The sequence below is a fragment of the Telopea speciosissima genome, chromosome 7 (assembly GCF_018873765.1).
Source record: "Telopea speciosissima isolate NSW1024214 ecotype Mountain lineage chromosome 7, Tspe_v1, whole genome shotgun sequence".
Lineage (NCBI taxonomy): Eukaryota > Viridiplantae > Streptophyta > Magnoliopsida > Proteales > Proteaceae > Telopea > Telopea speciosissima.
In genome coordinates this window covers 56,273,959-56,289,794 of record NC_057922.1, presented here as the reverse complement: position 1 = coordinate 56,289,794, position 15,836 = coordinate 56,273,959, and the positions used below count along the sequence as shown (strand labels likewise).

The 15,836-nt window shown below is 39.5% G+C and overlaps 2 protein-coding genes across 2 annotated transcripts in view; one reads left to right on the top strand and one right to left on the bottom strand.

The window, feature by feature from the left end:
• Positions 1 to 4,032: 4,032 nt before the first annotated feature.
• LOC122670097 (leucine-rich repeat receptor-like serine/threonine-protein kinase SKM1) lies at positions 4,033 to 7,409 on the top strand. Its single transcript, XM_043867063.1, has 2 exons — positions 4,033 to 6,593; positions 7,004 to 7,409. The coding sequence occupies exons 1-2, from the start codon at positions 4,052 to 4,054 to the stop codon at positions 7,363 to 7,365; spliced, it is 2,904 nt and encodes a 967-aa protein (XP_043722998.1). The 5' UTR covers positions 4,033 to 4,051; the 3' UTR covers positions 7,366 to 7,409.
• Positions 7,410 to 14,108: 6,699 nt separating this feature from the next.
• The window catches only part of LOC122668042 (homeobox-leucine zipper protein ATHB-15-like), a 72,838-nt gene continuing 71,110 nt past the window's right edge, over positions 14,109 to 15,836 (bottom strand). The window contains exon 18 of the mRNA XM_043864575.1: positions 14,109 to 14,481. Coding sequence (XP_043720510.1) covers positions 14,335 to 14,481 — 147 coding nt within the window. The 3' untranslated portion in view covers positions 14,109 to 14,334. The remainder of the gene's footprint in view (positions 14,482 to 15,836) is intronic.

Below are 15,836 nucleotides of genomic sequence, written 5' to 3'. Positions count from 1 at the left end.
ATCAGATCATGGAGGAGAGTATCTATTAGATGAATTTAGGGAATATCTCACTTCACAAGGGATAGTTAATCAATTAACTATCCAGGAATACCACAACAAAATGGTGTATCCGAACGATGCAATTGAACTTTATTAGACATGGTCCGGACGATGCTCACTTACAGTGAACTACCTCTTTCTTTCTGGCGGTTCGCCTTAGAAATAACTATCTATATCTTGAATAGGGTTCTAACAAAGTTTGGGAATTCGACCTTTAAAGGAGGTTAATCTGTTAATGAGGCTAAAAGATCTCTAGCGTGCTTTGTCTGAACCATCTATTTGGAGCTCTTTCTTCAAAGCTAAGTTTCTGAGGGGATACCATATTGCTTTGGCCAACCTGGTTGGTTCTGGTTCAAAATCGTGGAAGTTCTCCTTAGAGCTAAGAGATATTTTGACTAATAAATCTAAATGGCTGGTGGGTAAAGGTGATGCTCTGTTCTGGCTTGACAATTGGAGTGGAGAGGGATCCTTGATCGATTTTGTTGATGAGGCGATTCATAATGTTAATTTGGAAACTAAGGTCAGGGACGTTTTGCATATGGACAGATCTTGGGACCAGGCGACGATGGAGCTGATTTATAATGTTCCAGGTTCGCGAGAGAGTCTCCACCACCAATGTGCATATTTTAGCTAGGGACGATCGTCTTATCTGGACCCCGACAAGTAATGGTAATTTTTTCCTTAAATCTGCCTGAAAGTCAATTCGGATGGCATACCCTGTGATTGCCTATGCTAAATGGATCTGGAATGGGACAGTTCCTACTAAAGTAGGATTTTTCACTTGGCAGGTCCTAAACGGCAGCATTGCTACGGAAGACTCGGTTATGCGGGCAGGGGTGCAGCTTGCTTCAAAATGTTTTTGTTGCAAAAAACCTTAGCAGGAAACCAATTTTCATGTGCTGGCGTTAGGTGCCACAGCTACCAAGGTTTGGAAATTCTTTGGTGATCTATTTGACATACAAATCCTTCCCACTCAAGAGGTAAGAACCAGAATTTTATTTTGGTAATCAAAAGGTGCTTCGAACAATGTTATTAAATTATTATTGGGATTATTCCCTCTTTTATTATTTGGGAGCTATGGAAAAAGAGGAATAACCGAAGGCATGATAATGGGGTGCGCTCAGCTAATGCGATTATCTGGAAAATTCTGCTATGGGTTCAAGAAATCCCGTATCCTTCTTTTCCTTCAAGGGAATCTAATATGAAGGACGACCTGGTTTTGAAAATTCTGAAGATCAATCCCCCTTCTCAAAGACAAAGTATTCCATGTCCAGTTTATTGGTGTCCTCCTTTCAATGGGGTAAAATTAAATGTGGATGGGGCAAGCAAAGGAAATCCAGGTTCGAGTGGCGGAGGAGGTATTATCTGTGACCGTAATGGTAATCTCCTTATGGCTTTTGCTAATTCCTATGGCATTTGTTCCAACACTAAAGCAGAAATGAGGGCTCTACTTGATGGTCTTCGCATGTGTGCTAACCTGGGTCATAGGAATTGCCTTGTCAATTCGGATTCTATGACCATTGTGCGGTTTATCTCTACGAGATTATGCCCTTTATGGAGCTCTTGAAGCGAATGTCCTTTTCTCCTACAGAGAGAGTAATTGTGCTGCTGATTTTTTGGTAAATTTGGCCTGTGATTCAATGCTGAGTACTTCCTTCCACTTGCAACAAGAGCTCCCTTCTAACCTTTCACGAATTCTCAGGGAAGATAAGGCTGGGTTACCTGTTTTCCGGTTCTAATTGTTCTCCTTGTATATTTGGGATTTGGGGCTTTTATTCCTTTGTGGTTTGGAGTGGTTAGAGAGTTTCTATTGTTTCCTTGGGTCAGGGTAAGGCGGGCTATGCCCCCCATTGTTGTTAGCATTTTGTTTATTTTTTTTCTAATAAAGCTTTAGGGGCTTCCCCGGGTCCCAGATATTAAAAAAAAAAATGATACCAAATACAAAAAAAAAAAAAAAAAGTGTTTGTGAACATAAAATTAAAAAAAAAATTTGATACCAAAAAGACCCTAGAACTATGATTTAAATTATGGGATTCTCTATTTACCAAAAAAAATATTTATGGGATTTCCCAAAAATAAATGCTTGTGATTAATTAGACTTTTTTTTTTTTTCAAAAGAACAACCTTTTCCTTCACCAACAAAGAAGGAAGAATCCCTTAACCATGTGTGCTTTGACATGTGATTACACTTTGTCATCATAAATTTCCTCTCTAGACTAATCACACGGAGGAGGATGACAATGGTACAAGGACTCCTCCACCATGGGTGAATGGAAACTAGTATTTACCCACAAAAAAAAATGGAAACTAGTTCTTTTGACTATGTTTGGAAGCCAAGAAAAGAAAAAATTAATAATAATAAGATAAAAATAATGATAATATAATGATTGATTTATATATTTCTTTGTTTCTTTCTTCAACTTCAAAATTTTTGAATTTTTTCTTTACTTTTCTTAGCTCCAAACATAGCCTAGAAAGTAAAGAGGACTAAGGCCTGATTTGGTATTTCAATTTTAGGGGGTGATTTCTATTTCTGAAATTGTTTGGTTTGATTTTTGCACCTTATTTCAGTGAAATAGAAATCAAGTGAAATAGAAATTCTGAAATAGCTCCTCAGTTGTTTCAGAATTTCTATTTCATTTGATTTAGTACTCTTGCTCTTGAATGAACACATGGTTAATTTCATGGGCAAAGTAGTAATTTCATGTTAAAAATAAAACACCACCCTTATTCTCCTAATGGTCTCACCATCACCACCCCACTCCCACCAATGCCACCGCCACCACCACCACTACCACCACTACTACCCTGTTACCACCACCACCATTACCCCGCTACCACCACCACCACCACCACCACTACCCTGCCATCACCACCACCGCCACCGTTGCCGTTGCCACCGCCACCACTGCCGTTGCCATCGCTACCGCCGCCACCACCACCATTGCCATCATCACCACCACCACCCCCACTGCTTCCATGTCACCACTACCCTGCCACCATCGTCACCACCGCCACCACCACCACCATCGTTCCCAAAGAAATATAGAGAATTTATTCTTAGAATTTGAACTATCAAATGAATTTTTTTATTCTTGAAATATTTCATATTGATCCAATCAAAACAATTTCAATTTTTTGACCAGAAATCTATTTGTTGACTATTTCAAAAAATCAATCCAAAATTGAAATAGAAATCATACCAAATCAGGCCTAAGACTTTAAGAGGTACTTTTGCTCACTTTGTAAGTAAAAGCTTTGTGATTAACAGGTTTGAAAGCTCTTAACGGTTATAGAAAAGTTCTTGTCCCCATCCCAATCGGTCAATCCAAAGAGCAATTTGGTAATAACTGACAGAAGCAAAGCTTTTGCAAATTCTCTTCCGTTTGCCTTTCAACCGTTTTGGATTCAAACTTTTGAAAGGATGTTAAGGGTGCAATCTCGTAAATCCCCTTAAAACGGGGGCCACTTCCACAGCTTTTTGCTCCTCTTCTATTTAAACAACGTTCTTTCTCTTCCTCTCCCTCAACCCTAACATTACTTCATTCGCTGCTACTACTCTCTCTCTCTCTGATCTCTCTTTTTCTGTCTTCCTAATCAAATCTTCTCTTCCAATACAAGTTTATTTCTCTGCAGAATTCTCCCTTTTAGAAGGAGAAATGATGCGATTTAGGTACGTAATCACGCGTTCCATCTTGTTTGGCATTTAATATTCTCTACAAAAAATCTAAAATAGCTGAGATTTTTCTTTTTTTTGTTTACGATTCTTGGCATTTTTATGTTTTTTTAACTTCTGCAAGAATTCTTTCTCAAGTATTCTAAACATCGTTGATGACAGGTTCAGTGTATCGGTGAGCTTGATCAAGAACGGTACCAGCATCGCCTGACGTAGTTTTGGTTACATAAATAAAGTAAGTTTCACTAAATTATACTACCAAACGAGATTATTAGAACACTTTTATTTTCAGATTCTGAATCTCTTCATGCATGTGGTACAGATCTCGAAGAATTGATGGAGAAAGTAGGAGGCCAAACCTGTGTCTGTGTTTTGCTCTTTTTCTCATTACTTTTCAGCTTTAACGTTGTAATAAGTGGAAAGGAACTCGAACTTCTCTTATCATTCAAAGCTTCCATAAGCGATCCATTTCGGTTTCTCACTGACTGGAGTTCCAATTCCACCGTTGCTTTCTGCAACTGGTACGGTTTCACGTGCGTCAACTCCTCACATGTTAGCGCTATTGAACTTTCCGGAAAGAACATCTCCGGCGAACTTTCTCCCTCTCTTTTCCTGCTGCCGTCAATAGTAACCATCGATCTCTCAAACAATGAATTCTCCGGAGAAATTCCGTCAGAAACCTTTTCTAGTTCCTCACTTCGACACCTCAATCTCAGCAACAATAACTTCACCGGTCCGATTCCTCATGGTTGGATCTCTGGACTTGAGACGTTAGATCTATCGAACAACATGCTCTCCGGCGAAATTCGGGCGGAAATCAGACTATTTACTGGTCTTAAAGTTCTTGATCTCGGTGGAAATGTCTTGAAAGGAAAAATTCCTAATTCCATATCGAACCTCGCAGAGTTGCAGTATCTGACGTTAGCTTCGAACCAGTTAGTAGGTGAAATTCCGAAGGAGTTGGGCCAAATGAAGAGTCTGAAGTGGATTTACTTGGGCTATAATAACCTTTCAGGTGAAATACCAAAAGAAATCGGTGAATTGACATCTTTGAATCATCTTAATCTGGTCTACAACAATCTCTTAGGGGAAATCCCGTCTTCACTCGGAAACCTCACTGATCTTCATTATCTCTTCCTTTATCAGAATAGACTTACTGGTTCGATTCCTCGATCAATCTTTGATTTGAGAAAACTGATTTCGTTTGACCTAAGCGACAACTATCTCTCCGGACCGATCCCTGACCGTGTAAGGCAACTGCAAAACTTGGAAATCCTCAATCTCTTCTCCAACAATTTGGCTGGGAAGATTCCAGAAGCCTTGGCTTCACTACCTCGACTCCAAATTCTGCAGCTCTGGTCGAACAAATTATCCGGCGATATTCCAAAGAACCTCGGAAGATGGAACAATCTTACTGTACTGGACCTTTCGACGAATAAGCTTACAGGCAAAATTCCAGAGAGTCTCTGCAATTCGAATCGTCTCTTTAAGCTTATCCTCTTCTCCAACTTCCTCCAAGGAAGAATCCCTGAGAGCTTAAGCCGATGCCGAAGCTTACAGAGAGTCCGTATCCAGAACAACCTCCTGATCGGTGAATTGTCGCAGGAATTCACGAAATTGCCACTAGTCTACTATCTTGATATTTCCGGAAACAGCCTGAACGGTAGGATTGATCAGCGGAGGTGGGACATGCCTTCTCTTCAGATGCTGGATTTAGCGAGGAACAAATTCATCGGAAACTTGCCGGAGTCATTCGGTAGCCACAATCTCGAGAGCTTAGACTTATCGGAAAACCGCTTTTCAGGAAGTATTCCTCTGAGGTTCGGCGACCTATCGGAGCTAGTGCAGTTGAAGCTCAGCAAGAACCAACTTAACGGTGTTATCCCCAATGAATTATCTTCCTGCAATAAGCTGGTAAGTTTAGACTTCAGCGGAAATCAGCTCAGTGGATCAATTCCAGTTTCTCTCTCTGAAATGCCGGTTCTGGGTGACCTCGACTTGTCGGAAAACCAGTTATCCGGAGAAATACCGGCGGCTTTAGGGAAAGTGGATTCTCTGCTCCAAGTGAACATCTCTCATAATAATTTACACGGGAAGCTTCCATCCACCGGAGCATTCTTGGCTATCAACTCGAGTGCTGTCACCGGCAATAATCTCTGCAGTGTCGAAGCTACAGCTGGTTTACCTCCATGCAGAACGGCGTGGAAGCCTGTTTGGTGGCTTCTCGTCACTTCGTTTTCAGTTGTTCTGGTGGTATTGGCGCTTTCTCTTTCTATAGTGGCGTTCATGCGACATAGAAATGGAGAACAGGTCAAAAAGGTTGACCATGAGGATGAGACGTGGGAGTTGCAGTTCTTCAATTCAAGTCTCTCAAATGCCGTCACGATCGATGATATCTTACTGTCTATGAAGGAAGAGAATGCAGTTTCCAGAGGAAGTGAAGGAACTTTATACAGAGGGAAATCTGCGGTGAATGATTTACAATTCATTGTTGAGGAGATAAATGATAACACTAATCCGTCAAATTTCTGGGTGGAAGTGATGAAACTGGGAAAGCTTCGACATCCGAATGTAGTACAATTAATAGGGAGTTGCAGGTCGGAAAGGGGTGGGTTTCTCTTGTACGAGTTCATCGAAGGGAACAGCATGAGAGATGTTCTCGGTGGTTTAAGCTGGGAACGTCGTCAGAAAATGACGATTCGGATCGCAAAGGCTCTTCAGTTTGTTCACTGTCGTTCGCCGAATTTTCTGATCGGAAATATTTCGCCGGAAGAAGTGATCGTTGACAGAAAAGACGAGCCACGCCTACGACCTTGTCTTCCGGAGTTAGTCGGTAGTGACTGCAAGAGTTTCCTCCCGTCAGCCTCCGTTGCACCAGGTACGCATGCCTCTGTGCTTGGGAAAACAGTTGGAGGGTAGTTTAGTCTTTTAACAATGACTGAGGCTACCCTATACCTACAGTAGTCAGCACCCAACAGTGACAAAAGAAAGTCCGACCCTATGCTCAATTTGCACCATGGAACCATGATTGTTGGGACCCTCGACGCAGGTGGACCCCATTTGGGATCTTTTCCATGCGTGTGGCCACACCCACACTGGCCTTGCTTTAGAAATTGGGGAACTTTCCTTAAAAATTTTACATAATATTTTAGTTAGACTGACTCAAATGCCCTTGGATTTAATGAAATGTTTTTTGTCGAGCCTTGTATGTATTTTCTTGCAAAGTAAAGGAGAGAGCACGCTTTGAGGGACTGAAACTGAAAGTACAAAACATATTTTTGGGTGCAGAGATATGGAACAAAAAGGATATCACCGACAAGAGTGATATTTACAGTTTCGGAGTCTTTTTAATCGAAATCCTAACCGGGAAGAACCCGGCGGACACAGAACACGGTGTGCACCATGGCATAGTCGAGTGGGCCCGATTCTGTTATTCTGATTGTCATCTCAACACGTGGATTGATCCTGCAATCAAGGAATGCGAATCCAAGCATGGAAATGAGATCGTTGAGATGATGAATCTAGCCTTGCAATGCACCGCGACAAATCCAGCGGCCAGACCATGCGCTAACGATGCATTGATGATCCTAGAGTGTGCAACTAGGTCAAGTTCTTGCATTTCAGATCTGAAATTCTCAGCAATTATGTAGTTTCGAGTTTTTGGTTTTTATTTTCTTTTCATTTTTTGTTGTAACCCTCATAAAATGTAAGGTCTTACATGAGTGTTAATGTTTTGTTTAGTTTTATGTCAACATACTAATGATGATTGTAAAAATGTGAATAACCGAATGCCATTTATATGGAATTATAGTTTTTCCTCTTAGTACCTGTTGCCGCTTAATTATGAACTTACTGAGGTGGATGACCTGTAGAAGAGATAGGGAATGATCAGATGAACTCGAGGTTAACTCTTAGTAACTTCGATGATAAAGTCAGAATCGGACAATTGATAAATAAGTCTGAAATACAATAAGAGTAATAAATATAAATATCTACCTAACTACCTCTATCGGATATTGCTCTTTCTATAGCTCGGATCAATTTGTATTACGACTGAACAGGTGGTGAGTTGTTACAGCCGATTAAGTTAGGTCAATCGTCTTGAATCGTCTTGGAAGAGATCAGACCTAATATCTTAGGCGCATTAATGATATGACTGCCTCATTGTCGGAGGGTGTTTCTGATTGAGGGAATCTAGCAACAAACATGAAATGCTGAAATGTTAAAAAAAGAAACAAATACAAAGGAAGGAAGCAGCTTTTGATGATTAATAAGTCATTGGGCAGTGAGGAGGGCCACAATTAATCATGAATCGCCTGAAGCTTCTATTTCACATGCTATATATAAGGGTTAGATAAGTTCTTGACCCGATCCAATGCTGACCCACTAACTGTGGGTTTTGGTTGCCACTCATCAACCTAATTGATGAACCCTGTTTTGATTGTACACATTGATATTGTTTGACCTGTGGCTAGTGCTTCGTCAACCCACAAGTTTAGACTTGGTTGTTGGGCATGTGGGTGTTAGCCATCATGATCAACCCGACCCTGGCATCAGGCATAAAAAAAAAAACAAAACAATAGAAATTTTCTTTTCTTTCATAAAAAAAAAAAGCTGCAAAGGCTGGTCAAAGTTATGATCTTATCAAAAGAAAACAAAACAATCATCAAAAGGGCTTCAACAAAACTTACAGGAAACTAAAACAACCAAACAAATGAGGCCAGCTTTTGTGTATGGTCTTTGTGGCCAGTTTTTTCCACTTTTTCTTTGTATCACATTTTTTTTTTGGCTTTAATATAATTGATCTTTCTAGCAAAATAAAACTGGCCACAGGTCACCTATGAAGAATTTTATTTCTTATTTCAAAAGTAATGGAATCCTAGATTTAATCAATTGAATACGAGAGAGAAATCCACCTTCTTTTATTTTGTTCTATCAGATATGACGAATCATTGCACTAAAAATCAACTTACAAGAGTGTCACAAGTGATTTTAACGTTGAAAGATTTTAGAATCCACCTCCATCCCTTGTCAAAATGAAGGATAATTTTATAAATGTACAGACCAACATTTTCTGAGAATATAACCCCAAACAGACTTGAAAAAAAAAACAAAAAAAAAATAAATGGATCACACTCAAGAAAGTTCCAACAAAAAATAACAATTTGGAATGTTTTTAATATCATAATTACTTTTGTCTTATTAAGTTTTTCTTTTTCTTTTTGTTCATTTTTTACCAACCAAACATACCTTAAAAGGCCTAGAAAATCAGTCAAACCTTAAAAAACCTAGAAAATCAGTCAAAAGGGTTTGAAACCAAGTATGTGAAAATGGTTTCCTAGCTTGTCGATCTGATTGTAACCCCCCCTAACTCGCAAGACCATAGTGCACCAAAGTCAATTCTCCCTTTTATTATATTTGTTCTACTATTTGAGCCAAACACAATGTGCAAAGATGGTCACTATTTCTAATTTAATAGGCAAATGGATACCCTTTATTCCATCCTTCTTGGTGGCTTTCATATATAATAGCTTCATGTGACAAAGCTCATTCATTCCCTTAGTTATCCTCGTCTTTGCTCTCTTCCTTGCTTTGTCACTTTATCGATCCTTCCGTTATACATCTAAAAGTCTCGACAAACACAAGATTAGTCCTTTACAGTGAGTGAGCCGACCAAGAAGGTCAAAATAAACAAACGAAATCCAAAAAATGGTTTGAAACGAATCTAGTCTTAATCACTACTTGCATGGTTTAAGCACTAAGAGTTCAAGAAGAAAATTGCGAGATGGGGGGAGCTTTCCAACAAGGCCTAGCCTAACACAATCTTTCTCGTGACCCACTTCTCCTTGTATGTTCTAATGATGATGCTTTGAGTTGCTTTCCCACTATTCCTTCTAAGCAATAATGGTGATAACGAGAAGTAGAAAACCCTTTTTTTTCTCTTTTACTTTCTGCTCACATACAATTGATGGGCTTAGCAGATAGAAGATTCCGTTTCCAAAGTTGAGTCATTTAGTGGAGTTGGATACAACACATACTAGTTGACAATATAAGAAGCAAAACCAGCTCAGTTTTGCTGGCAGAGATTTGATTGTGTTGGACATTGAAAGTCTCAATGGATTGAATCATATTTATTCCTAGGAGACCATGCAAAAAGGGTATTAATTTGGCTTCTCTCTCTCTCTCTCTCTCTCTCTCTTCTGTTCAATAAAGCTCCTTCACTTTCTCTCATCTTTTGAAAGTAGAAAGAGGGTAAAAAGGTGTTTTGGTGTCTTTTGGCATTCTCTCCTTCCACTTTGTAAATCTAATAACAATTATCACTCACTTATGCATCTCTAGTTTGAGACATATTTACCTGTTCTGCATTGAGATAGAGTAACCTTGTACACGTGCATATGCCATTGTAATGGATCTCAGTCAAAAAAAAAACACCTACCCATCATCCACACACCATTCACGGTATGCTTGGTTAAAAGAGGGGCTTGAGAGGGGATAATGTTTTATAGTTATAGTGGACATGAGGAAAAGAATTCTTGTCTGGTAGTGTATATAGTTTTGACTGATCCTTGGTTGGTAGAACAAAGCTTTATTCATGATTAACGTGAAAAGCTCATGGAAGCAGCATAACACATTTGTTGCAATTATGGATCGGAATTGAATCAAGCTGTCGTATCGATTACCGACAGTGCCCTCTTAGTCAGGGAGTCAGTCAAGCTATTCTCTGCACAAAGGCACAGAAGAACAGACCGGTCTTCTCCAGCGGGGACTCTCCGATGCTTAGGTTAGATTTCTCTAGCAACAGATAAAAGGATAGTAGTCCAAGTCCCCCTGTTATGCTTTATACCTGAATATATATAGTGTAGGTTGTAGGTAGAGGCGATTATGGAGAGTCCCATTGATGGAGTGTTCCATCCATGGTAGGAGAGTCAATCATGGAATCCCCTTGGGGGAATGGCTCCTGATTAGTAGGAACCGTGGGTGCTCCTCTTTTAGTTTCCTTATAGAAGTGTGTCACTAACTGTTAGCGATAAGTTTGGAGTGCATTAATCCACCTCCCACGTGGTGGATTATGCCATTTTATAATCAATCTCCTGGCTGGAGCATGTGTGGGTATGACTCGATGGGCTTATATTCGCCAGAGCAATCCTGACTATGATGACATGGTGTGACACCATTGGGTGGCTATATTTAGGTATTATATCATTATCAAATACCCTTATGATCATGGGCTTATATTCGCCAGAGCAATCCTGACTATGATGACATGGTGTGACACCATTGGGTGGCTATATTTAGGTATTATATCATTATCAAATACCCTTATGAGTTATGATCATAGGGCCTTCAGAAGATTAGTCTGAATCATTCATGGAATTTGGGGTTTGAAAGAATGTGAAAGAAGGTACATACAGTTATGAACACATCCCTTTCAACTTGTTATCCAGAATAAAGCTTTGATAACGAAACCTAAACTTATAGTGATCTAAAAGTCTAAATCAAAAAACAAAGTCGGTGGTGAAGTTTCATTAGGTGCCAATATCTTGGGTTTAGGGTTCTTTAATTTGGATCTATCTGTGGACCCCCTAATAAGAGATTAACTTGACTCATGATTAGTCTAGTGGACTCATAGATTCTAGTATTTTCCCCTAGCTTATAAACATGATCTCTAGACTTTAAGGTACCTCTTCATCAACTGGGTTCAACTCTTCATCATCATCTGCTAGTGCAACCTTATACCAAAAAAATAAAAGAAGAAAGGGAAGTACAATCCTGCATAAATTCATCTATCTATGCAGATGTGTCGGTCCCATAACACATGTTCACCACATGTCCTTATAAATCTCCTTCAATGTTGGCATTAAAGCAAAACCATCTATGCTCTCACTGCGTTGCTTTTCATGAAATCACACTATATATCACATAAGACACCACTAATCAAGGTGGGCCAAAAAAGGCAGTTCTTTGTGGTTGCTAAAATTGGAAGTTTTATGATCATTTCCACTTGAAGGTAACGTTTCTATTATACGTTACTTCCCATTTTTGCAATTTGAGAGAATTGTCCATTATCAACAACCATGAATGCATGTTAAATTATTATCAGAATTGTGAATTTGCAGACCAATATCTGATTATCAACCTATCTTGAGAGTCCTCCTTTTTATGGACACTCAAGATTGGATTCTCTTCATTTTGAAAGTCTTTGGATATGATCAGGACTCAGGATTCACTTGCGATATGAACTACCATATTTACAAGATCTTTATTCTATGTAATCTCACATGTGATATGAGATTACATAGAATAAATCAATAAAAGAATGAGTTGAATGGTCCACCGGAGGTTTCTTGACGCAACAGCTATAAACCTCAATTCTGATCTCCATCCCAAGAAACATGCATACACATAATTACACTAGGCCCATGGGCGGAGATCGACCATGCTCTATCTAATGAAGCGAGTCAATGGTCAACATCATGAGTAGGGTGGGCGGGGGGGAGAGGAAATGCTAACTCATAAAATTGCTAATTTCAATTTAAAGCAATAATTAAATACTAAGGGGCAATTTTAGGAATTGCAAATATTAGATTAAATCTAATAATAAATGGGTTTTAAAAATAACCAAATAAAAGGTTGAATAAGAATATGGATGGAAAGGAGAAATCCCTTCACCCATCTTCTTCCTCCATAACCTTAATAAAAAAAATTAATTAAAGTTGTAAACTTGCAGCCAGCAATACGAGCGCATACATGCACAGAAACTAACAGCTGCGCACACAGGGAATGAGCCGTGGGCAGCGGCAGCAATGTAGCCTACGCACACATAGGCAGTGGGAGCAAGGAACGCATGTGTAGCGGCACCAGCACCCACAAGCATCTCTTGAATGAAGCTTATACCGATGAATCTTTTAGATGGTCTTTCCCATAATTTATTTGTGGGAAAAAGAACGCTGCTTGGTCGCTTGCCCCTATACCCCGACATAAGGTTGGCAAAATAACCACCCCACCCTCCATGGACATGGGGTGGTATGCACTCCCATTGGTCCCTATGCTGGCAGGGTCTCGTTCTTATAGGAAAAAGAATGTTGCTTGTTGCTGCAACTCTCTCTCTCTCTCTCTCTCCCCCAGTTCCTTTAATATCTGCAGGGAATTTTTATTCCCGCAGCTTCTGTTTCTTCGATATCTATAAAAATTTCCTAATACAAAAGCCTTGTCACAACTCACAACTACCACAACTACTTGACGTTAGCTACACAAACTATAAGCTGCTATTCCACATTAGCCTTGTAATGTAGAAATCCAAAATCCTAATAGGATAAAACTCTACCAGGAATTTGGACAGAAAATATGGCAGCAGTTGTGCAGAACAGAAATTAACAGAAAAAGGCTTTAGGTATGTCAGACTAGATTGAAAACAGTAGCAAAAAACTCAGGAAAACTGAAAACAGAACTTGGGGAATTTATGAGGAATTCTGGATTGTTATGGAGACCAGGATATTGTGGTAATGGACCATATGATATCGGAGAACAAACTATGAATCGAATTCTCTACAAAGACAACTTGAAGATGTAGATCAAACAGTAGCAGGATAAAGTAACTGAAAAATAGAGAAACAGAAATTGATTGATTGTAGTGTTGCTGGCCTGTCTTCCATCTTCAATGGGTTGATTGAATCGACTTAGCAATGGGTAGATTCAATCTCCCACATGTCTTCAATCTTCAATGTCAGGTTTCTCCTTCATTTGGTAAACAAGAAGGAAGAAACCGGCAATGTGAGTAACAGGCTAACAGCCAATAATAGATTTGTCTGATGGTCACCCAAAGACTGAATAGACTGGATGAATAAACTGTGCCATCTCACTAAATTACTTCGACCTGCATGACACCATCACCATATATTTCTACTGCTCAAAAACACCATATCTGCTTAAGTACTTTGTTACCATCCCGTGTGCAGACCTGATAAGGGGTTGGGGACTGAATAGACCACAATTTCATCCCATTCAAGGATTCAGCACTCCGAGGTTGACTAGATGATCTAATATGATGTTGAGAGAAAAAGATGCCAGCGAATTGAACACACTATCACCAAATCCTGTGGACTTCAATAATATTTCCTACTTGCAACTCTGCGAACAGGTGTACCAAAGATTGGAAGTCCAACTTGGGAAACTCAAGAGAGAGAGCAAGTATTAGACGATCTAAACCAGATTAGTAAAGACAGTCAGTTTGGCAACTCATATGAGGTTGGATAAACGAGATCAATCATAACAAATGGTGCCAGTTACAGCCAACCAGCCTATTGCCATACAAACTCCAAGTTTTAATTGGAGTTTCATAATCAACAGATAATTTGACTAATGCACCAAACATGATGGACAATACTGTAAATTTCAGAAAATAAACTGATAAACTTGAAAAGGCAAAGCATGCAATGGAGAAATATAGAGGTACCAAGGTGTTCCAAGACAAGAAAATGAGTACCAGTGAGCTAGTAAACAGACCGTTAAAGCATCAAGCCCAATCTTAAAAAGACAAAAGGTAGCTTACTCTAAACAAACGCTGTGTCATTCAGGAGTTCACTATTGTGTGTCCACCCCACCTAATTGGATATGTAAGTTCAACCAAAAGACCAGTTGACGAACAAGAAACAAACACAGTGAGCATTTTCTTCCTCATTCAACACCTTCCAACCAACGGCTCTCTCAAAAGAAACTGGCCTGCCCATGCTAGACAAACAGATACCACCTTGAAGGCATGCAAACCCCTGCCACAAAGACAAACAACAATAAATCGACTAGAAGTTCCAGAAAGAGATCTTCAGAAAAATATATATGCCAAGGAATCAATATTTTCTGTTAAAAAAAATATCTTTCTGCATCCTACTTCTAATGTGGTAATTTATTAATGCAGACAATCCAATTGTTTGGAAAATCTTCAGATTGGGCTATTAATCATACAAACCATGCTTCTGTATTATGCAGGCCTTTTTCTAGCTATCCTTTTTTTTTAAAATATCAATAAGGTACAGATCATGCAGTCAGCAAGATTTCAGAATATTCCATGTTCAAGAAGGGATTCACTAATGCATGGACTTTGGTGACTAACCAACTTCTAGGAATAGGGTAAGAGTCCACAGAGGGGTGAGATCCCCCCATGAACGTACCATTTGCGGTTTCTTAAACCTACTTATATGTATATGAACTCAGTCCTGTTCCCTTCCCTCTTTTCTCGAACAGTGATCTGTAATTCTGACATATAGGGCACCCCTTGATTGTGAAAAGAAGCCCTAGCTGAACTATTGACTTGCATCTTATGCTTTATGTAGTAAAGATTAATCTTGATGCACACTTTTTCCATTAGGAAGCGCCGAGTAACAGAATGTATGGGGTGATCCAATCAACCACTAATACAGACTGAGTTTCACGGTGGTCCATGAACATGAAATTGGGACAAATTAATGTTGGACACAAGATTCCTGATGCAGTACAAGGCCAGCATAGGAGGAGAAAGAACCAAAATGACCAGCCCAATCAGGCCCAACAACTTGAGTTATAACCAGCCCACAATAGACCATGACTCGTGGTCAAGGCGGTGGAGAGTCGAGAGTTGAGACTCATATAACTTGGGTCTTTTTTGCTGCCCAATTTTGTTTTTGTTTTTTTAAAAACCACTTTCAATTTGTTTCTCAACTGACTGAGAAATGTGATTCTTTTTACCCGGTTCATTCCAAAAAAAAGGTCCAAAAAAAAAAAAAGACCAGACGTCACGTCACATACATGTTATGTTCCAAATGTATTCCCAAAAAACAGCACAAAAACACCACAAGTTTTTTTCTTATGAATGTTACCATACACACCTTAGTAGAAATCACTTTCTACTTTTGTAACCCATACTTCTTATTTTATAAATACAAGAGAAGGACTACTACAACCCATGATTTTGCTATTGATTATTTTGTGTCTTCTTCAATGGAGCAGGAGAGGGTGGGCCTTGGTGCAATGGCAAGGTTGCTCCATTATGACCAAGTGGTCACAAGTTCAAGTCTGGAAACAGCCTCTCTGCAAAAGCAGGAGTAGGGCTGCGTACATTATGACCCTCCCCAGACTCTGCAGTGGTGGG